This window comes from Dipodomys spectabilis, unplaced genomic scaffold (genome assembly GCF_019054845.1).
Source record: "Dipodomys spectabilis isolate Male_0828 unplaced genomic scaffold, ASM1905484v1 ptg000289l, whole genome shotgun sequence".
In the NCBI taxonomy this organism is placed as follows: domain Eukaryota; kingdom Metazoa; phylum Chordata; class Mammalia; order Rodentia; family Heteromyidae; genus Dipodomys; species Dipodomys spectabilis.
Window position 1 is genome coordinate 6,272,029 of NW_024870966.1, and position 24,080 is coordinate 6,296,108.

General features: G+C 45.8%; 1 protein-coding gene across 1 annotated transcript in view; it reads right to left on the reverse strand.

Annotated features, from left to right (window-relative positions):
* Adam12 (ADAM metallopeptidase domain 12) overlaps positions 1 to 23,533 on the reverse strand; it is a 230,702-nt gene extending 207,169 nt beyond the window's left edge. The window contains exon 1 of the mRNA XM_042701464.1: positions 23,429 to 23,533. Coding sequence (XP_042557398.1) covers positions 23,429 to 23,446 — 18 coding nt within the window. The 5' untranslated portion in view covers positions 23,447 to 23,533. The remainder of the gene's footprint in view (positions 1 to 23,428) is intronic.
* Between the last annotated feature and the right edge of the window lie 547 nt (positions 23,534 to 24,080).

Consider the following 24,080-nt stretch of genomic DNA (forward strand, 5'->3'; position numbering starts at 1 on the left):
AGGTCAGGGTCATGTGGCTTGAGAAGAACATCAGAAACAAAGGTCCCAGACATAGCTGTGCCTGGGGAAAGGAAGGCTTAGCTTTGGGAAGGATAGCAAAGTCCCTTGCTGGCCTGTCCCAAAGATGATGCAAAACTAGGCAAATAATCAGCTTAATTGGATGGTGATATAATAAGTAACAAGTGATGTAATAATTGGATAATAATAATCAGATGATGATGTAATAAGTAATGCTGCACTGATGGACAAAATGAGAAGCAGAAGAAGAGACAAGACAGCTGGTAGATAAAGCACCTGAGTACACATACTTTATAATTTATAATTGACCAACAAGACTTCTAAACAACAAAATCTGAAATTCTGTTATGTTTTTAGAGCTAGAACATCTTCGAGGGATTTCGAGGGATTCCTGAGAAAACTCTGCTAAAAAACCCTTTCGTTGTTAATAATTTCAAATAAAATTCAGAAAAATTCAGGTGAATAAGTAATTAGAAAATGTTTTGTAGAAACAACATTGTGTGTGTGTGTGTGTGTGTGTGTGTGTGTGTGTGTGTGTGTGGTGTGTGTGTGTGTGTGTGTGTGTGTGTGTGTGTGTTCCTTAAATGTAAGACAGGCTCTTTCCTAACGTGTGCTTGGAATAAGGATATATAAGAACTATTGTATGGCCATTTTCTATTTTCAATAGCAAAGTTAGACTTGTGTCAGGCTTGGTGGCATATACTTATAATCTCAGATACTTAGGAGGAGAAGTTAGGTGGATTGTAGTTCAAGGCCAGCCCAGGAAAAGTTAGTGAGATCCTATCTCAAAAACAAAACAGAAAACAGAATAGGCTGGGGTCATAGCTCAGGTCACAGAACACCTACTTAACCAATGTGAGTTTAAGCCCTCATATTGTAATGAATACAGACATGGGCAGAGAGTGGGAAGGAAGAGAGAGAAGAGAGAGGGAAGGAGGGAGAGAGGGGGAGAACGAAAGGAAACATAGTGCAGGCTTAGTGGTCAATAAAACTCATCAGTAGCTTACAGGACAGTAAACCTCACTTTTTCACAATAGCTCTCTCATCTTCTCCCAATTGAATCAGGACCACTCAGAGATCAAGCCAAGCTCTATCACTACCACTGTGAGTCAGTCATCATTAGACCCTCTGCCTTCTGGTTATTGCATCTATAAACATGATATACCAGTTAAGAGGATGAAGTCGCACAATTTATGAGACTACTTAGGGCCGATAGAGGAAATGCTGTGACTGGCAGTGAACTGACAGTTATGCCACACTACAATTTGCATTGGTCATATATCTGTCCCTTTTGTCTAGGAATAATTTTGTCCTTCCATATAGCATTCCTACCCATCTGCTCTTCCCTTCTAGTTTCTGGTTTGTTGCAGACCATGACATCTTATCACAGAAGTGCATAAATCTACAACTGTTCACCTATTACAATTGAAAAGAATACTAATTCCTAATGACTTTATCCAAACTACCAATCACAGTTACTAGAATAAGAAGATTAAGAAGTCCCTGAAGTGGAGAGAACTTGATCCCTCTACCATAAGATCCCGCACATTGTCCTGTTTTCATTCCACCAAAACATTTCTGTTTGGTTGGTTGCTTGCTTTTGTATTGTTTTGCCCATCTTGGAGGATGCTGTTTATGAAAAAAAATAAAGCAAATGAAACAATGGGACATGGAGTGGACCGAAGGCAAACTTATTTTTAATTCCTTTGAGAAAGTGAGAAATGGAGAGCTGAATAACCGAGGAATGCAAACTCACCCATGGCTCGATCCTGCATCTACTTCTGCACATACCTCACTAAGTTCCAGCAGGTGAAGGTCAGGAGGGGCATTGCTTAGCAAGGACAGTGGACTCATATGCACCTCTGTATCAGAATCCTCAGAAAATGTGTGCCTAAACATTTTTGAAAGTATTTGGCATGCAATTTCCTGTTTTTTCTTCTTTTAAAGTATTTTAAAATGTAGCTAGGAAGCAAACCAGTGCAGAGATCTCATTCCCTCTCTGCTCCATCTTTGTGTTTTGTCCCTGCTCTGTGACCCAGCAGGTGTGCCAGGTTCTTCATCAAATGGAACCTGCTTAGAATCATCCAGATATGAACCACCTCATTTAGGCTCCAGGGAAACCCCTCTTCTCTTTCATCGGCACCATCCAGGTTTATAAGTTCAGCCCAACAGTACATTAGCTCACCTCTGCGAACCCAGGCTGTATTTTATGGGGACTTCCATTATTCCAGATTTCCCATCTTCAACCTTTACCACTAGCTGTTTATCGAGCTGCCATTCTTGTCATTCTCCCTGCCTACCTATGTGTTCTGAACTACAGATCCAAATGACCGGCAGCTTCTAAAGCCTCGACTCTTCCCGCCAATCTGGTAGCTGCCCAGGGCACTGCCAGGTTTATGAAAGTATGAAACTCTGGTATTGGTATGATGCCAAGAAATGGGCATTCCCAGGCACAGCTGGTAAAAGTGTACATTGGTGCAGCCTTCCGTGAGGCAATCTGGAAACAGTTATCATACGCCTTGAAAATGTGCAGAGCTTTGATTCAACAATTCCATTCCCAAGAATTCATCTACAGGAAATAACCAGAAAAGTATGCACAGACACAAGCAGCAAGACATTCAGCCCAGCTCGTAATGAAAATAAAGAACACCCCTCTCTCCCCCTCTAGAACGGTACAAAACCCACTGGGGGCTGTAGATGTGACACTCAGCGCTAAGCTCACAATACAAGAACCAAGGAGTTTTGCTTCTAGTAAGGACCTTCCAAGTGATTTCAACTCATCCTTCCACTAAAAACAACTAGAAAAGCTTGGAAAAATATGTTAAAAATACTGGAATCAGTGTTGAATTTCCACAGTAATGAAGACTCGTGGAACTGAGGGGAAGGTAGGCCTCCTTGCCTCGGTATGAAGAAGAGAAGATGACAGCCAGGCCCAGCTCCAACTTGGTGAGGGAAATGATGCAGAAAGACATATGCATTTTAGTCTGTGGTCAGCCTTCGTTACCTGCCCTAGCCTTCCTCCAATCAGGAGCCACTGCCATACTTGTGCTCCAAGGTGGGGAACCAATCACAAGACTCCCCACAGCACAATACCCTGGCCTATCAGATCAAGAGCATGTCTTATGGGGGCAGAACCAAGAGGCCCTATATATAGTGGGAGACTGCAGATAGATACCCCTCCTTGGAACCCCTCCTTGCACTGGGAGTTTATTTCACTGTTTTCTTTGGCTTTCTAATAAACTTGTCCTGTCTTGTTCCACACACTGTAATGCCCTTTAGTTCTTTACTTGGTAGAGAAAACAAACCTGCCCTAGATGGTATGACAACCCGTAAGATAGAGAAGGAAACCCAAGGTGAGACCCCACCAATGGAGCTTAACTTGCCCCTCAAGGCAACCACGTGCACCAGGAGAGGTAGGAACCTGGGTGGGACTTTTTACAGACTGATGGGGCTAAGGATAGACTCTGGATGATAGAGCCTGCCAGGAGGCAGCACTGGTAACTTCCTGTGGACTTGGGTTGGCTCTAAAATGCAGGGGCCCAGGAGAAGGCAACCGGAAGTAAGCCAGCTTCAGAGAGATTGAAAGCAGCCCAGGGCTTTCTGCGTGCCCAGCACGGGCACCAGCCCCATACCGCCACCCACCGCCTCAAATCACCTTTAACTATGTCCTACAGTGTCTGCCACTCACCCAGGCACAAGTGGTATCTAAGAAGGCAAGACCCAAATGTGGGGGAAAATAGACAATTAAATTGAACTTTAGGAGAGACAGCTAATGGGACCCAGAAGCAGGTTTTAAAATACTTTGCTCGATCTGTCTGAGGAACGTATGAAACAGAAATTTCAGCAGACAACTAAGACCACATAGAATTTGAATTCTAAATTCTAAAAGATACACTTCTATGAACAGGCTCAACAGTTATTGAAACACAGCTGAAGAGTGGAAATAGTCCTGGAGAGAGTTTCAGAGACAGGCAGAACATGATGAACACTAAAGGTGGATGGGAGGCCCAAGAACCAGGAGCAAACAGCAATTTATGAGGAGAAAACAACAAAAGATTTTCCACATTTGGCTAAAGACCATGAGCCACACATTTAAGAACCTATCACGAGTCCAAAGTCCTATAAATTTTTTTAAAAGCCATAGCCAGACAAACTATAATAAAATTGCTGAAAAATAGACAACAAAACATAAATTCTTAGCCAGGTGCCAGCCAGTGGCTCATGCTTGTAATCCTAGCTCCTTAAGAGGCTGAGATCTGAAGACTGTGGTTTGAAGCCAGACCAGGGAAGAAAGTCAGTGAGACTCTTATCTCCAATTAAGCACCAAAAACACCAACCTAGACAGGCAGATGGACAGACAGACAAAAGAAAAAAAAAAAAAAGAAGAAGAAAAAGAAATAAAAGAAAGAATAACCAAAAAGAAAACCACTCGAAGTGGAGCTGTGGCTCCAGAGGTTAATAAAGCACTAGCCTTCAGCACAAAAGCTCAGGGACAGCACCCATGCCGAGTCCATGCCCCAGGACTGACACCCCCCCACACCCACACACACACACCCCATACACACACACATGGATTACATTGTTAAAGAAAATAACTGTCACTGGAAATCTAAACTCCGGGGCATAGTCTTCAAAACTGAAGATGAAAAAAATGACACATGTAGACAAAAACTGAGAGACTCCATCAGCAGCCACTAGCATTAAAGAGACGCTGAGGACTCCGTCAGGTCAGCATTTGCCCTGACAGCTATGTGAGCAGTGGAGGAGAAGAGAGACTCATCGTGGGAACCTCCAACAGCAAGGGAGAATCTCTAATTAACCGTCAACAAGCCAGAAGTAGTTCTGCGGCTCAAGTGGCAGAGAGCCAGCCTTGAGCAATAAAGCTAAGGGACAGCACCCAGGCTCTGAGTTCAAACCTCAGTACCAGCACACACACACACACACACACACACACACACGAAAGAGTGCGTAAATGGGGCAGGGAAGAGAGAGAGCGAGAGAGGGAGTATGTGCAGCCAGTGCAAATAATGTCCACCTCAGTGGACACTGAGCACATCCATGTTCAGTGTCTTCATTTCCAGTGCTGTACTTTTCAGCTGGAGAAGAGTCCCTGACCCTGGGCCTCGTCATTCCTGCTTGGCATTCCAGTTACTCTCCAGTCACCAGAGATACAGCCCAGATTTCCTCTGGTTCCACCCACCTCTTCATCTGTACTCATTTATTCAACAAGTCGGTTGAGCACCCGTGAAAGTGTCCAGCTCCATGCAGGGCCCTGGGCCCACAGAGATGAATGGTAGACAAGAAAAACTAAAGAAGAGGGGAGAAATTTGCAGAGCCAATGTCAGGATTGATTTCCTTGCCACAGACTTCGCACTAAGTATCCCCAGCTCCCAACAAGAAGTAATTCATAGGAATGCACCGCAGTGTGCAGTCTTTCTCTCTAGTGATATACAGTGTCATCACCACTTGGGAGTTTGATCTTATATCTATCTACCCCTGTTGCCATTTTCAAATTCTTCCCTTAACTGTTTCTTCTTTTTTGCCTTTGTCACTAACAATATCTGGATTCATGACAGCTTTGTGTGTCTTCAGATGCCAGCCTGCATCACTCTGCAGCGAGGAGAATCTGAGCTTAAGGTAAAGGTGCTTCCCACATTAAACATAGCTACTGTTGGGGTCGGGTCAAAGGCAAAGCCTCAGTGTGCTCAGGGAAAGGGGAAGGAGGCTGCAGCCTCATGCACCTCCCTTGCCGGTCCCCACTGCACGGGTAACCAGTGATAAACAGAGGGCAGAAGGCCAGTGCAGATGCCATCCAAGGCTCCTCCCATCATGTGCTCTTCTTACCCCTTCCATTGCCAAATCCAGGCCCCAGCAATAATGTCTGCATATTTCTGTATCACAGTCTAAACACTTGGAAGGGGAAAAAAAAGATTTCTACAGAGCAACAATCAATCACATGTTTGTATAATGTGTGGTCAAGACACATTTTTAAAATACTGAAAGACTGGTTCAACATTTCTATTATTAACATAAAAGCTCAATTTTCTTTATTGCAGAACATATTAACATAGGGCCTCGTTTTTTAAAAAAATATAATAGTGAACAAAAAAACCCTTCTGGAGAATAAAATTCTATGCAGAAACCATAAAATAACATTTAAAAGACCATATGGGCTAGACACTGGTGGCTCACATCTGTAATCCTAGCTACTCAGGAGGCTGAGATCACATGGGTTGAAGCCAGCCCTGGCAATTTCAAGAGACTCTTATCTCCAATTAACCAGAAGAAAGCTGGAGCTGGAGGTACGGCTCAAGTGGTAGCGCTCCAGCTGTAATCACAAAAGCTGAGGCAGAATCTGAGGCCCTGAGTTTGAGCCTAGCACCAGATTTTTTTTTTTAAAGGCCAATATCAGAGAGTGACAAACGTTGTCTGTCAATAGGTCCTTCTAGCTTGGTTTTTTTCATTAAAGAAACAAGAACTGAATGCATGCAAGTATTTCAATAAGCAGGTTCGTATCTGTGGTCTCAGCCTCAGGAGGTCATCAATGGCTAGGGAGAGGTGGTAGCTGTCACAGCGAGAGGGGGCTGACCCTAGCACTCAGGGGATGGAGACCCGTGTTGCTGGAAAATCTCCCACAAGCAAAGACAGAACTTTCCCCCTCCTGAGCCTGAAACATTAGCATCACAGTGTACTAGCCTGCCTTGAATTTTTCTTCTTAAGTAACTGTAATGAACCAGATGGCTTATAACTCAGTAAGTACCAACAACCCACCAGTTTACGCAACTCCTGCTTTTGGTTTTGTTTTGTTTTTTCATTTAGATATGCAAACAGATGTGTGCTGTAGTTTTAAAGACCACCTTTGAATGGGAGAAAAATTTGCCAAAAACTAAGTACATTCAACTCATGTCAGTGTGATATAATTCTATTCAGCCTCAGAACTGATAGTTGCTTGGGAAACAGATCAATGTGTTTTTAATCTGGGAAGCTGTGCTGGGCTCCATCTCCAGGTTTCATCTGAAGGCTGAGTCGGGTGTGCTGGTGGGAGAAAAGGAGAAACTTCCTGTTTCTGGGTCAACTGTGCAACAACTAGGAGCTAGGCCAAACGGAATATGGAATGGGGAGTGCAATGGTCAATGTAACTGCCTTGTTAGAGCGAGGCAGAATGTAGAAGAGTCACGTCTGGCAGGGTGTGACAAGCTGGCAAGAAGTGCTGAAGGCAATCATCAAGGTTGTATTTAATCCCAAGCAATGAATGCAACGAGTGGGCAGGACTATTATGAGTCCACTGAGAAGCACTCCGAAGACAAAAGCCACATTGGGCCGCTCTTTCTCATCCAAGTCACAAATTCTCTTATGTTTTCCCCATATCTGAAGACACAGTGAACGCTGCCTTCATGAATCATCATTCTGACCCTTACGACTGGGGTGGAATCATTTGATCTTTCTTGACTATAGGGATCGTGTGTATCATAACCACAGCACAGCTTGAGCCACTTAAAAAAAAATCTTTAAGTCCTAATAGTGTACAAAAACATCCTGGCCTTATCTGAAATCTCAACCTTCTCGGGAGAAGCCACCATCTGTGTAGTGTGTTCTCCAGAGGGATTCGCAGGGTCATCCAATTCTGCTGCTTACATCAAATAATCGTTTGGCTTAGTTCTCTCATTGTTCCTCAAACTCTCCCCACCCCACACCCAGGCTCTCCCATTCCAAATTGACAATTCAACCTCACTACATGCATTTCTGCCAAATGCTGCAAGTTAAACCCTCAGCCTTCAGGCTGGCCTTCGGCAAGGTGGGAGCTCAGATGGGTCCTCCTGGGTGTCTCTGCACTTCTGGATCTATTTTCTTTTGTGTGTGATCTCAAGAAGTTTGGGGCTGGAAGTGGAACGTCAGCAGTTTTTAGAAAGTAATTGGCCTTGTAGGATATTTTCAACATGATAAATGGGATTCAGCCAAACAGAAACGATCGTGAGAAGGGAGAATACAGACATGGAAAGAATTAAGCCCTTGTATGAGGACACTTAGAATCACAGGAAGAGAGTCAATGTACAGAGGGTGAAAGCGAAGTGGGCTTTTCACAGTTTGAAACTACCTCTATAAACTTAGAACAAAGCACAGTTGTCTCCCATCTAATTTATTCATTTTACAAAGGAAACCAATGGTGCAGATACTCCAATGCGCTCTTATAAATCACTGCCAGAAAATAACAGTTAGAAAGGAAAAGCACTCAGAAAAAGGCAACACATACCATTAACCAAGAGTGCAGAAGAATGCTAAGTAATGAACTGTGTATGTACATTGAGCCTTTCTGAAGACAGCAAAGTCCTCATGACTGTCGAGATCCACTACTTGAGCCCAAGAGGCTGACACTGAAAAGAGGAAAACAAAGGAAGAAGTAGGTACATGGCTGTGGGACAGGCTGGACACTGGGTAGGAAAAGTTCAGGCCAAGAACAGAACAACGGAACGGAGTAGGAAGTTGGATACATGGGAATGTGCCCATCCCCAAGGGAAATGGGGTGGTGGTGAGGACACAGACAGAGAGACAGAGCGCAAGAGTGCTTATTCAATCATTTTTGACAATCTTTTTCTAAATATGAAGTCTGTGTTTCTTCAGGGTCAGGGTGACCACTTGCTCCTTCACTTGTTGGTTGGTAGGTAGGTAAAACCCCCAAGCTTCCAGGGGGTGTCTGTCTTTGGTGTTAGTTCCTCATGCTGCCCTGTGTGTATCACTAACATAACATCACACAGATCAGGTAGAAGAGCACTGCCACTGCCTGGGCACCATGTAGAAAGTGTGCAAACGTGTTTGTAGGACTCTCCCAGGAGAACCTGTCTTTTCCCTGGCTAAGGTGGTCTTTTGTGATGAAGAGGAATGAAAGGCCATAGAAATCCATTGAGAAACAGTAAAGTGTCAGAGAAATGTGACAGCACACACAGCAGCCATTTGCTAAAACAGGTCATGACATGTTTTTAAGAAGAAAAGAATCACAGAGTACTGCTGTCTTGAAGACTGATTCTAGGATATCAAGCAAACCTTACCTGACCCTGGCTCTTGGAGAACATTTAGGGCATTATGTTTTGATCAAGGTAGGTAGGTAAACACATAAATACACACATATATACATACATAGATGGAACCAGGGATTGATCTAAGGGCTTTGTGCTTACTAGGAACTAGCAAGAAAAGACATCTGAGCATCTGTCACACAGGGAGCATCATGGTCCCATGGCTAGTGACTACAACAATGGCAGTTCTACGTCCAAGTCCCGTCCATTTTACGTCTATCACATGGAGGCCAGGGCTCATCCATATCCAGCCCTGGAGTAACCTCCATATCAGCAGCCATGAGTGTCTCCTGGGATAATGGGGGGGGGGGGGGAGGGACGGGCATTCATACAGCTGAGGTAGACACTGGCCACCTTCTGCTCATCTTCCATTCTACTCAGACAGCAGCTGAATCCACAGATCTCTGGCAGACTGGCGCTCTTCTACTTGATCTTTGTGACGTGGTCTGGCTATCTCCTCCTCCCAGTGCTAAGGGTGGATGCACACATCCTAGGCCTGGTCTGTCACTGTATTCTATACCTTTGGCCACATCAACCCTTTAATGTGTGGGCAATGTCCTCAAATTGGTACTTAGGCCCTCAATTCAAGAACCTTGAGTGACATCAGTGTGTGCAGCTGAGGTTGCTGGGGAGGAGATGCACATCTGTTGGCAGCCATCTTGCCATCATGAAGTCACAGTCGTGGTGACATTGGTGATGTTCCTAGAGTGGCTCATCCACGAAGCTGGCAAATGTCTCAGGAATTCTCAGCTTTGTGAATAGGACAAACAGAAATTCCCAATTTTATCCACACAGTCTTTGCTGAGGTCTCTTTCACTGGTAATCAAGAGTCAGTTTATTTATTAGGTAATTCTCAACATATGGACCATCGGTCTCTGAGTCCATTCCAAGAAAAGGGCTTGGATGGTGAGCTTAGTCAGCCCAGACAATGGAGATAAAATTGAAGTGTTCCTGTCACACCGAGTGCAGCCACTGAGTGGACTGTCTCAGGAAGCAAACACAGACATCAATAGGCAATTCATCTTCGGAGGAGATACCGAGAAATTCAGTTTGGGAAGCCAGCAGCTAGAGAAAACTGTGTAATACCTGACCCAGCTGGTGTGAGAGAGGTCTCAATATGTACCTGAACTTGTAAGAGCTCAGGAGTGATAGGCAAGGACTTTGCGCTAGGGTGGTAGAGGGGACAAGTGGACTCCTAGAGTGCACTGAGGGGCCAGAGAGAACGCAGTAAAAAGGAACCCAACCAAAGAGAGCGTGTGGAAAGTTGGCGGGGAATAGAAGGGGAGGGAGAAGATGGAGGAGTGGCGTGGGGAGGGGCAGGATCCTGTCCCCCAAGGAAGAGGGGCTGAAGATCAAACACTGACCAATGATGGCATGTGACGGAGCTGCCACAAAAGCCCCTGAAGGACAGTCCTGTGTGTGAGAGCCACAATCGCCTGCCAGGGGAGAGGCACGCTGAACCCCATGGGGACCCTTCCAGACCCTGTTCTCCCTCCCTTCCTCTTCATCTGGCTGCCCATTTGATAGCCTTTATCAAATCCTCTACCACCACGAGGCGAGCATAGTATGTGTTCCTTCAAGTTCCGGGAGCCAGCAGGGCAGCTGATCTGAAAGAGGAGGTGGTGGTGGGGATCCCAGACCTGTGCGCGCGTGCGCACGCACACACATTTGATGCATTGGGAAGCAGGTATCTGATGAGGCTACAAGAAGACATGGTAGAGGCTGGGAGGAAGCCCTGGCAGAACATAACTGGGAGACAGGGTGGGCCAGCGAGGCGGGCTGGTGGCGGGATCTTTCCTGCCCTCCATTCCTCTGCCCAACCCCAGAATTACAAGGCCTGAGTGGAGACTTGACTGTGCCGCTGGATGGATGGGATCAAATTCAGGCATGTATCTCTTTTCCACAAAGCAAACGTGGAAGGAGGAAGCCTGTGTGCAGCCGGGTGGTCCTGACCACCAGGCCCGCGGATGTGGAGACTGGGGAACAGCGGAGCTGGCAGGTCAGAGAAGGCTGCAGGGACGAGGAGGGCCTGTGGCGGGCCTTCCAAGGAGAGGGAGAGAATAAACAAGCAGAAACTTCTTCTGAACTGCTCATTCTGAATTTATTATAATTAAGCCTAAAATTTAAAACCAGCCGGACACCAAGGCTGTGGCTGGCTCTGTTACACACAGCTTGCCTGTGCTGGTTGCTCTGCCCCTGCTTCGGAGGTCAGGATTCTCTTCTGTCCTTAGAGAACTACCAACAAATCTGGCTGATTTGGTAGGTTGGCGCTTCTGACCGACCCGAACCCGCTCCTTTTCACACAGGTCATGTGTGTGCACATGTGTATACACACATACGCATAGCTGCATGTAGACAGGCACACATAGATGCTCAGAGTCTGCAGACTTCATATTTTCTTCTTTCAAGTTTTCAAGACACGCCATCCTTTGCATGCATAAATTAGCCACTTCTGTTCGAGTGAAGACAGCCTCCTGTGGTGTCTGCAGGCAGAGCTCTGGAGTGGCTCAGTTCAGAGGCTCAGGTGTGAGGGTGTCTCGTGGGTAGTGTAGTTGATGTAGGTCCATCCCTGCAGGGCTCCTCTGGGACTGAAGGATGCTCTGCAAGATGGTGCCCGCATCGCTTGGCAGGCTGGTGCCGCGGTGGCCGGGCCTCAGCTGTCCACAGGGGTTCTCCACCCGGCTACCTGGCTGGCAGCTGGCTACTGCTCAGTGTGAGCAAGAAGACTGATTCCTTTCCGCTTAACCACAGGCCCATCCACTGCCGTTTTATTCTTGAGAGGACCCAGACCTGTGACTCGATGGAGGAAGGGGGTTTGGAAGAGCCAGGCCCGTGAAGGAAGGCTCTTGAATTCAACTTTGAAAATGCAAAGTATGCTAACTGGAAAAAACCTCTCACCTGGAAAAGTGAAGAAGAGGAAGAGTCAAAGGCGTGAGGAGACTACACAAAAGGGAGACAGAGCGCAGAGGTCATATCAAGAACAGCTGCATCAAGGAGGTGCTGACCCTGCCTATTTTCCCACTCACCGCTCCTGGGACTGCCCACAGGAGCTCCTACTGTGTGCGCCCGGGAAGCCTGGGATGAGGATAGAGGACATCACAGGAGCTCCTACTGTGTGCTCTGGGGAAGCCTGGGCTAGAGGATGTGTGTCTCCTTGGAGTGTTCAGTTGGCAAAATAGACATTTTGCAGATAAAGAGAATGGTGAGGTAGAATGAAAGGAAGGAAGAACAAGGTGAGCCCCCTGCTGGCTGACCTAAGGAAGGGGCTTCCTGGAGGAGGAGCTGGGGCAGAGGTACGAAGGGAGTTCCAGTGGATGGGGTGGGAGAAGATCTGGAAGGGGGGTCTGTGGATGGGGTTTCCAGGCTCTTCTGGAGGTAAGGGAGGAGACAAGTTAGTGTGGAAGATGAGATCCCCATCTGGCCCTGAACAGCTTCACATGGGACTGGGTGGAAGTAGAGATATCACAACTCATGTTAGAGCCAGAGGGACAGGACAGAATCCCTCCCCCCCCCCCTCCCCGCTTCCCCCCTGACCGATGTGGGAAAAACAGGCTGCTGGCAAGGAAACCAGGAGACCAAATGCCCCAGGGGAGGTCTAGAAGCAGCGGCTAGGGTTGGTGTGGTGTCCCTGAGCTTTCTTTTTGCTCAAGGCTAGCACTATTTAAGCCACAACTTCATTTCCTGCTTTTTTGATGGTTGGTTGGCTGAAGAGTCTCATAGTCTTTCCCGCCTAGGCTGGCTTTGAACCATAATCCTCAGCTCTCAGCCTCCCCAGAAGCTAGGATTACAGACATGAGCCACCCACACCTGGCCAGGGCCCATTATTTATAATAACATTTTCCATGACTCTTAATTTCAAGCTGCCTCTAAAATAATAATTTTTTTAAAACCTCAATCATCAAATATTACGTGATTGCTCAAATACCTGCAGGGGTTCCCAAAGGCCTTTAGTTGAGGATCTGGGATGCCCACACTTCACCTGAACTATCTCCACGCCCTCCAAACCCTGATAGTATCTTAGTTGTCATGAGAACTGCACAGGCTTTTGCAAATACGAAAACTGACAAACAGCAGAGAGCCTGAAGATCCTTTGTGGACTGAGAGAGTAGGGGGCTTATTGGATTATTGTCCCTGCCCCCGAACCAGAAATACACAGCAAGGAAATGGTGAGAGAGGTGCTCCAATTTTAGCAGCTTCAGATAAAATAGTGAAAAAGCATTTGCTCTCATGGCTGTAGGAAATGCTTGCAAGGATTTGCCTTTGAGGTTAACGAGCATAATAGGCCAATTCTGTGTGTGTGCTGAAATTCTTGGAATTTGAAAGTATGGGCAGTTGTAACTGGTAAGGTTTCACTGAAAAATGTACATGTGTTGTCTTTGAGCAGATTTACTTAACTGAAGACATACATTTCCACCGCTTCTGGACGTTTATTTTATAGGAAAAGACCTTTCAAGCTTCTCCAACTTGCTTTCCCACCTGCCAACCCTGCCTGCCAGCTCTTTCCTCCCAATGCCCGTCCTGCCAAAGACACGTCTGCACCCTCCTGTCTGTCCCGACCGACCCCGCGGACCCACTTTGATGTTCCCTATCTGACTTCACAGCGCGTTCTGGTCCTTCCCAACTGGCGGCTCCTCGACCCATCGGGGCAGCTGCAGGATGTGGTGTGGAGCCCAGAATACAGGTTTGGTACTGGCAACTGAAGGTGACCAGCGTATGCACCCATTCCAGGTGCTTCCCCCCGCAGCTGCATTCCCAGAAAAGCTTCTAGACTGGCCCACGTGAGGCTCAACACCTGCCAGGGAGCAGCAGTCTGGAAAAGCCAGCTGCTGGTCTCCATCGAGCCCATCTTGATGCAACTTCAACAATTTCCCTGAAGACCACGCGAGGCTAGGGTTCTAGAGAACCCGGATTCCAAACTTCCAGAGCAGCCGACGTGGGAAGGAGAAGATGGCCAACTCTATTCTTGCTGCTCCTGCCTGCAAAGACACAGGCCCCAGGCAGGCTGGGGCCCAGGGGACTGCAGCTACCAAACAGCCCATGAATTCCTCACAGACCACTTAGAGATCTGCCTATGTCAAAGAACAACTAAGACCAGCCATCATTTGGCAATACAAACACATTCCTATGGGCTGAACAGGCAGGACCAAAAATTATATCCCCCACTGGTCCTGTTTTGAACTATAAAAGAAAGGGCAGGATTTCAAAGGAGCAATGACAGAATTTCCTCCCCCCTGGAGGGCCCTCAGCTCTTCCTTGTGTTTGCACAATGGAAGGAGTGGAGTGAGCAGCAAAACAGCTCTGAAATGCAATCGCTAGTTTTTATGCAGCTTTTAAATGGGTAACGCATTTCTAGCACCCAGCACAGGGTTTGGCACATAACAGCTTCACAATAAATACTTGGTTATGTGAACATATAGAAAGAACTCAACAGAAAAGTAGGATAACCTTCCATTGGTGATTCTTCCCCCCTAACAACGTATAAAACTCTTCCATGAGGTTCTCTGAATGGTATCTTGGTTCCAGGCTCCACCAGCCTCAGCAGCTGAGCTGGGTTTGTGCCATTTCAACGTTGGGGATCAAATCCTGACCCTCTTTTCCCATACTCTGAGTTGCACAGGGCTTATTCAATAAACATCTATCAGAGAGAAGATGGAAAATACAGAGAAACAGTGAAAGGTCAAAGAGAGTATTTTGCCAAAAGGTATGGTATGCACCCTGGTGCTAGAAAAAAGTGTTTTAATAGATACACAGTATATTTCATTTTATTTATATTCATTTTTATGTGTTTAAGAAAAAAATCAGTAGGTAATTACATAGTACATTAAAAACAGCAACTCGGTTTCTTTTGTATGCTCTTCCCACTATGGTTTATCCTGTTACCATTGTACTTGATTTTGTTTCCTGGTATTGTATATCTGTTTATCTGAATAGTGAAGGGAAGAACAAAAGAATGGCGAGACAAAGCACAAGGGGGAAGCAATGCAACAGAGATACTCACAAGACAGAATGATCTGTACAACTTGGGGGGGTTGGGAGGAGGAAACAAGAAAAATGAGAGAAGGGGTAACAAGTTTGACAAGAAATGTACTTATTAAACCCCTCTGTACATCACCTTGACAATTAAGAAAAAGAAAAAAAGGAGTAGGTACATAAAGTATGCACCATTATGTGTAGCTGTTTCTATAATTAGGATTTTGCCAGTGGGTCATGACTTTATTGAAGTTTCTGAAACAAGGATATAAAATATGCCATCTACACTTAAAGCCAGCACCTGGGCTGGGAAGGTAGCTTAGTGGTAGATGTTCGCCTAGAATGCTTGAAGCCCTGGGTTCGATTCCTCAGTGCCACATACATAGAAAAGGCTGGAAGTGGAGCTATGGGTCAACATGGTAGAGCGCTAGCCTTGAGGGGAAAAAAAAAAGATAGCATCTTGCTGTAAGGGTTGCCTAAAGAAAACTCCTATGCAGTTCAAGAGAAGAGGGCTTGTTGAGAAAGAGAGGAGAGACAGAGAGAGAGAGAGAGCGCATACACAAGTGCAATCCTCCAGCTGCATGAGATGGAGTCTGGCAGGGAAGGAGGGATTGCGGCAGGAGAAGATATTACACAGGGGAAGGTGGGGAAGGAGCATGGGCACAGCGGAGTGGAAGTGACCTCAGAAATGGGGACCTCAGAGCCTGGGGGACCTCCCACTGCCCCCAGGCATGCCAGTGGTCTGGATGACAGGTGCTGGGTGGGGACTTCTAGGGTGCTTGGGCAGCCAAGGGGAGGGGCCATTTCTCCCAGGGGGACCTAGCAGGTGCTAGTCCATCAGTGATGGAAAATGTTGTCTGTGTTGTATTTCTGAATTTGGCTGTTCCGGTCATACAGACTCAAGAGTGTTCTACGCACAAGTCCTCTGTCAGGTAAGGACAAGGAATCCTAGCAGCGGCAGCTTCTGTAGCTCCGCTCTTGCTCTCTCTCAGATCTTGCAACTTTATTTTGGTTTCATGACCAAGTCTTCACATTATATGCTTGGGAGATTAGTAGGTTCAAGCAAAAAAGAGGACCCTTAGTACCTTTGCCGAATAAAAAGTGCAGGAGAAATTGGTTCTGCCAGCTGAGTAAAAGGCTTTAGTGTGTCACTTTTAGGAAAAGGTAAAATTAATTTCAAGTAATTAGCAGAAAGGCAGCCTTGAGGCCCGGATCCACTCGGGGTGCACAAAATGCCAGAGGAAGGCGGAATGCTGGAGCGTTGGGAGGTGGCTATTAAATGAACTTTTTTTTTAAGGGAAAGAACTTAATGGTTATATTTCATTCCCAAGGACTGATTACTAGAAATAGTTCTACCTTTTTGTCTCCACAGCAATACAAAAGATTATTTGTTTTCTTTCATACTATTTCTATAATTTTTCTGTGGCAGCACGATGTGACTCAACTACAACCCAGCATTTGAGATTTTGTAAGCCTTTGCAGAGCATACACACACATGTATATGTGCACCTCCCACATCCACATGCCTGCATGCGTTTTCTATGCCCTGTCAGCTGAAGGGACCTGGGAGCTGTGAGCAGAGCTAATGACTACGCCTTAGTTCTAATACCAGTCCCCACGGAACCAGGACCCCATGGAGAACTGACTCATTTAGGACAGACCCAGGAAATATGTCACATAAACTCAGCACATCTCATAGTTATAGAATGGAAGTAATGACTCTATCCCTTTCCACTTCTCCCCTCTGTCTTTCTGTCTCTCTATGCCCCCTCTTGTTGTCTCTCCTTTTCTCTCTTCTTACATTTTTCTTTCTTTTTTCATCTGCTCTGCCCTCTCTGTCTCTTTGTTCCTGTTTCTGTCCCTGTCCTGTTTCTCTCTCTCTCTTTCTCTCTCTCTCTCACACACACACACACACACACATACACACACACATATCAAAGGTTCATAGGAACCAACTGAAAGAACTCCAATTGTCAAAGCAGAAACAATTTGAAAAACTAACCAAAAGAGTATTGGGTTCTAACTTAAGGCACAAAAGAAATAGCTACAAGACCATAGTGAGAGAAATAAATGATTGAACATATAAAGAAATAGGGAAAATGAGGGGGCTGGGAAGGTGGCTCAGTGGTAGAGCGCTTGCCTTGCAAGCCTGAGGCCCTGGGTTCGATTCCCCAGCACCACATAAGCAAAAAGAAAAAAAGCCGGAAGTGGCGCTGTGGCTCAAGTGGTAGAGTAGTAGCCTTGAGCTGAAAAGCTGAGGGACAGCACCCAGGCCCAGAGTTCAGGCCCCACAACCGGTAAAAAAAAAAAGAAAAAAAGAAATAGGGAAAATGACATGAAACATTCCTCTCTCTGGAAATCCCATTGGTTGGAAGCCAGCCTGTGGACAGAAAAGTTCATGAGACTCTAATCTCCAATTAACCACCAAGAAACTAGAAGTGTCCTTGGTGGCAGATGTTACGGTATCTTTGGAGGGCTCGGGAGCAGAAATGGAACAGGCTACATCTTTCCTCTAAAGATGCAGTGGAAGAGGCAAACATTAGGACTGCTTGGCCAGTGGGGTCAGAGATGTCTCTACCCTGCGTTACAATTTCGAGGGAGAGGGGACAGATGTCAGTCCTACCTTCCAATGGTTATTATAAAAGGAATTCAGGCAAACACAATGAGGCAGGGTCCACTGTGAGTGCACTGGGCAGTGGGAAGGACCTGTAGTCCATTAGAAGGGGAAGATGAACTCTTGGGGTCAGAGTAGTTAAAGAAGAGGGTATGCAGCCATTGTCCGAGAGGAGACCCTGGGGAACTACAGCACACAGCGTGTCTGAGGGCTGGATTCTGTGTGGAGGAGCTCATTACTGCCATTACTCATTGAGCTCTAGGCACAGCTGGACGGGGAGGCAGTGGGAAGTAACATTTCGAGTGTGGACGTGACATTGCTAGTGGAGGCCTGGGTCAGAAGGAGGCTTGCAAACAAACTCAAAAAGGAACCATGAAGGAGTGAACTGTGAAGAGCAACAAAAACAAAGGATTAATAATACACAAGAAGCAAGAGAGAAGATGGTGGGGGGCGGGGTAGGAGGGTTTAGGCCTAGAGGAGAGAGAATTTCAAGGAGCGCGAGTCAGGGTTGAGATAAGTCAGATGAAGAAGAACAGGACGGGGCTGGCTGCAGAGGCCACCTCAGGCCCTGATAAGCAGGTCCCAGGGAATGCTGGGAGAAGAGCTGGTGGGGAGGGGCCAGGCCAGAGAACTGGGGCCACCCCTCCGGGAAGTCTGACAGAGCGGCTTGCTCACGGGGGAGGCTTCCTAAGGAAGAGCAGTTGGAAAACAGTGAGTAGCATTGCACAGGGCCAACTGCGCCTCTGTCATTTTAATTAGCTGCTATTCGATATCTGAGAGCTGTCATTTGCTGAGGTAACCTCTGGCTTCCTGTTTGAATCCATTTGCCTTTTACTTTCCATTTCACATTCGATTTCCGTAATTTCGCTCTCAAGTGAGAAAGCTGGAAATTTGAAATTTCCTGGAGTATTCAAAGGCTGAGCCCCACGGGGACAATCTGATAATTAATCACATGGTGACATGTCTTCTCTGGTTCTCTGCTTAACTTTTCCAAGATGAAAAATCAGAGACTGGTCCCTCAAGATGTTCCCAACGTCCAATACCACCTTCCATTTGGGTAGTGATGTTCCACTTCCAACGTAATTTAAAAGCTGGCATTTTACCTCCTCCTTACAACAACCGTGAGAGGAGGGACGTTGGCAAGCCCATCCCCACAGACAGTGACACGGCGCAGGGACAGGAGGTGGGAGCTGTCCACCTTGCACAACTCTGTTCTTTCCTGTCTCGCCACTCCTCCAACTACATAAGCAGTGGCAGGGACAGCTTGATTCCTGAGTTAGAAGGGACATACTAATATCAGTTCCAGATGTATTTCATGCACAGAATCGTGTGTGTGTGTGTGTGTGTGTGTGTGTGTGTGTGTGTGTGTGTGTGTGTGTAAGAGAGGCAGGGGGGGGGGGGAAAGGGAGCGCACACCCCAGACAGCACCTTTGTCCAAACCACTGGATCAAGCTGATGAGCACTGGCCACAGCCTGAGTTTCCTCAAATGCTTTAAACCTTGTGTGTTCATTAAAATCACTTGGGGGCCACTTTTTTCCCCTAAAGGCAGATACCTCGGCCTTCCCCTAAGCTAATGAAAGGAACCCTCAGGCTGGACACTGAACTCTGCTATTTCTAAGTTTCCAGAAGACCCTAATACACAGCCAGACGGAGAGCCATGTTCATGGCTAGTTAATGACAGACTGAAAAGCAAATGAAACAGGGGTCCTGTGTTTTGGAGGGTATTTATGCTAGCCGTCCCTCCCACCCATGTAGCTGGGGCCTAAACACAGATTTTATCCCAAATGTCTCGAATCTACAGGCAAATCCTTATGCCCGAGTCTGGGAATTCTTGTGTCTGCCCACAGCAGGGGTTGGCCTGCCAGCCTCTCCTTTGTGACCTTATGGCATGGCTGGACAAAGCCGAGAAGGGGAGTGGTCATTTCAGCCTATAGATCTCAAGATGGCCTCTCCGGAAGAGAGAGACATGGGAAGGGTGTGGGAGTACAGATCGCAGGGCTGGACAATGGCGGGGGCAGGAGGGGCAGTGGCTACAGACCGCAATGTGGTTATTTTACACCAAGCCTGGACATGCCCTCCATGCTGCGGACATGAGGTTGGCCTCTGAAGAAACAGACATGGTGACAAACTAAATCCTTGTTTTTAATCCAAAGAGTTCTGCAGAGGAGCCAAAGAGACGTGGAGTCCTCTCCGCTATGTGGCGGGCCCACACTCAAGTGTGCAAACCCTCTGTGCACACTTTCAGTTCCGCCTCGCTGGACCACAGGCAGCCATGTCTCAGAGTCAGCTGCTTCTGTAATCATAAGAACACCTCCCATGGATAGGAACGTGGCTCACTCTGGGAAAGATTAATTATGCAAAACTGATGCCATGCTTTGTAAAGCCCCATGAATCATAATGTAAATAGGCAACCATCAGAGAAAGAGGCCGCTGGCTGTCACCTGCTCAGCACAGGTGTATGTGGAGGGCGGCCTGTGGGGCATGGTGGTCTCTGCTGTTGCTGTGTCACCGCCAGCCTGTCCATCAGCCCAGCTAACCTCCCGTACTGCAGACACCCCCGCCTCCTTGGTAGTCCTCCCGCTCCAGCCTTTGCCCACGTGTTGTCTTCAGGCTGAGTCTCTGACTCTCCATGAGGAAGCAGCCTATCTTATGTCTTCTTAGAAAGCTCTTTCTTGGCCAGCCCTCTCCTGTTGGTCCTTTTTAACACTTATCCCAATCTGGATTTATTTTATTTGTATTTCCCTTTGCTGGAAGGGACAGAGCGGGGGCAGAGTGCTTATCTGTCTTCATTGACTCTACAGCCGGCACTGGCACAGTAGAGATTCTTAAATAAGCCAGCTGGAAAGAAGGAAGAGGGCTGGGGAAGAAAAGCAGAGCCTTTTCTAAAGTACAACAGGCATGGTCTGCTATAAACATGGTCATTGATGTGAGTGCATTTTGTCTGGGTGGAGATCCACTGTGTTGATGTAGTTTGAAGTTCAAATCCCCACCATTGTTGATAACAGAGTGCGGTCACATCGTATTGGAGGCTTCTGGTCAACATGAGTACACATTAACCACAACATGCAGCTCTTCCGCAGGGCTTTTCCCTGGCCTGCCACATGTAGCGTGTATTATAACCTCAGACATCACATCCAAGTCATAGCTGTTCATTGAGATGAGTCCCTGCGGCATTAAAACAAAATTGTTCCCATCTCTCTCGGTGTCTCTCTGTGTATCTCTGTCTCTGTCTTTCTCTCTGACAGTACTGGGGTTTGAACTCAGGGCCCAGGCTTGCTTGGCAAGGCACTCTACCACTTAAACCACAGTGCCAGCCTTTTTGTATTGGCTTTTCTTTGAATAGCTCGCATTTATGCCCAGCATGGTCTGGACAATAGTACTTTTATTTACTCTTCTCATGCAGTTGAGATGACAGACACTCAGCTATCACTTGAGATGAGGTCACATTAACTTTTTGCCTGGGCTGACCTCTAACTATGAACCTCCAGACTCTGCCTCCTGAATGGCTAAGATGACAGGACTGAGCCACCACACTTGATCCCTGTTTTCTTCGGTAATGCCAGTAGTAATACAGAGTCATTTTAGTGAGGCTTATGCTAGACATGCAATTCTGCACCTTGAGTAGAATCCCACCAGAGTCAGGAGCTGTTCGCGTGGTCTGGAGCACTATCAGGTAAGAAGGAAGTTGGCTATACCAACTCATGGTCTGGTGTGTCTGGTGAGGTCAGCCAGACAGCCAGTGGCAGGAAGAAGCTAATGTCCGAAATCAGAGCAAACCTCCAATAACCCACACTGGGTCAAGTTCAATTCCCCACAGCTCTGCACTTTGATTTCCCCCAAGCCAAGACCGCTACAACTGCCAGATGGAAGACGGACACTCAGAGCCACACTTCAGATAAACAGTACTAGCATACAAAGGATTCTAGTACAAGTATGTCCCATATACTGTACAGGATATACTTACACTTAAGAACAAATCCATCGTTTTCCTGAAGTCCAAATTTAACCAGGCATTTTTCTGCTTTTATTTGCTAAAGCTGGCAAATCTAATTCCAGAAACAATCCTCATGATGCCTTCCAAGAAACTTTAGGTTGTTCCTTATTTTTAATTTGTAAATATTTTAATTAGCCACATGTTCTTTATCAATGTTCTTACATTCATCATTTTCTGCAACTATCATCTTTTCTTTGGTATCTTTAAGTTTTTCACCCAGGGAATCCCACCAATACCACCATGATTGACTTCTCCTTTGTATATTCAATGCATAATAGTTTCCAGGACACTGAATTAGTTCCTTTAGCCAAACCCCTAAGCTTTTTTTTTTTAAATATGTAGTTTCAAATTCAAGCTCCTTTTTTCTTTTTGTGCTGGCACTAGGTTTGAACTCAGAGTCTCATATTCTCACTTAGTTTTATTCACTGAAGGTTGGTGCTCTACCACTTGAGCTACACCTCCACCTCCAGCTTTGTGCTGGATAATGGACTTTGCTGCTGTTTTCTTTCTAACTGTGATTCTTTTTTTTTTTTTTTGGTCAGTTGTGGGGCTTGAACTCTGGGCCTGAGTGCTGTCCCTCAGCTCTAGCCGAGTGCTCTACCACTTAAGCTACAGAGTCACTTCTGGTTTTCTGGTGGTTTATTGGAGATAAGAGTTTCACAGAGTTTCCTGGCTGGGCTGGCTTTGAACCGTGATCCTCAGATCTCAGCCTCCTGAGTAGCTAGGATTACAGGCATGAGCCACTGGCACCTGGCATGAGAGAATAAGCTTTTTTTTTCTGATCATGGGTCTTGAACTCTGGGCCTGGGCTCTATCCCTTAGCTTTTCAGCCCAAGGCTAGCGCTTTACCACTTGAACTACAGCACCACTTCCCCAACTGTGATTCTTAGATCTCAACCTCCTGAGTAGCTGGGATTGCAGGTGTGAGCTATCAGCACCCAGCTCAAATGCAAGCACTTTATACATAAATTAAAGCTGCAAACAACCCTTCTCATTGAAACCCACATGAAGGTGGCTGCTGAACCTGCTCCAGAAAGCACGGGCGATTTTCACCATCGCAACCACTCTTTAAAAACAAATCTGCTCTCTATCATGAAAAGTGATCTAAAAATATTTCCACATAACACAAGGATAAAGCCATCTGTATAATCTCTCCAAGAGGCTCGGATTCCTATAGATTCTAACATTTTCTAATGGTTCCTAAAAGTTTTGAAACATAAGAAAGTCAAGTAGACTTAACAGATAAAGCTCACTGAAACACTGAATATAATTACTAATGTTTTTATTTTTCATATTACTTTTTGCATCATGGCAGTACAAATGATTAAACATGTGTCCAGGTAAAGTTCAGACCATATTAAAACTCAATATGGACTTTTTTGTGTGGCATAAAAACATTTCTATCCATCAACTAAATAAAGCAAAATATTGATTAAATATACGTAATTATAAAAATGTATCAAGCATTCAAGCAAATGGAACATTGTAGTTGCATATCTGGTAATAACATGCTGAGGTCCTGCTTGGAGTGTCACTTTGGGCAGATGCAAATACCACTGAGTGACTCATTAGACTTGTTAAGCTGACGCTGGATTGTATTTAATCTTCCCGAGAATGATGCTGTCATTTCACAAGGCTAAGTTAGCATTAAAATGAGTAAAGAAAGCCTTAAATATAATCAATGCAGTCAACATGATTTTCAACCTTTCTGCAGCCCTAAAGCTGAGAGGAAAAAAAAACACAAAAGACAAATAGCTGACCTTTGAGTGGACACTCATTCCTGGGCTCTGAAGATCCCCACTCAGAAGAGAGGTGCCAGCAACTTCGACCTTGACTTCGTAATTTCTTCCTTGATCTGGTAAGCTCACCCCTGAATTAAAAAAAAAAAAGCAACCTAATTTTCATTCTCGTTGGGAAGAGTTTGGCATCCACAGCTTATTACATAAATCACACAGTGAAAATATTTAGAGGTTGAATAAATCAGGGAAACACTATAATTCATCACATTATGGTTATGAGTTAAAATCGATGATTTCTGTGTCAATCAAGCCATTAAAGTATTGTACCTTACGAGAAACAACTTAACCTTTTCCTTCCAGACCTATAATATGTACTGGGTCATTATCAAAGGCAAGGTATATAATTCAGCCTTTCATCAAGCAACAGAGCCTCACAAGCGGTGACTTTTTACAATGACGAATTAATGCACTACATAAGATCAGATCTCTATTAAGTCTCAAGGCTTTAACTGTATTAAGACTAAATCCATTGACTGAAGTCCCAGTGAATCTGTTAAACATAATGCCAATTCTCTCTACACTTAAGAAGTCTAATTTTATATGCTTCAGTAAGTGATTTAAAGACAAAATTAATTTGCCAGATCAGAATGACTAGATGGGTTTATGTTTTAAA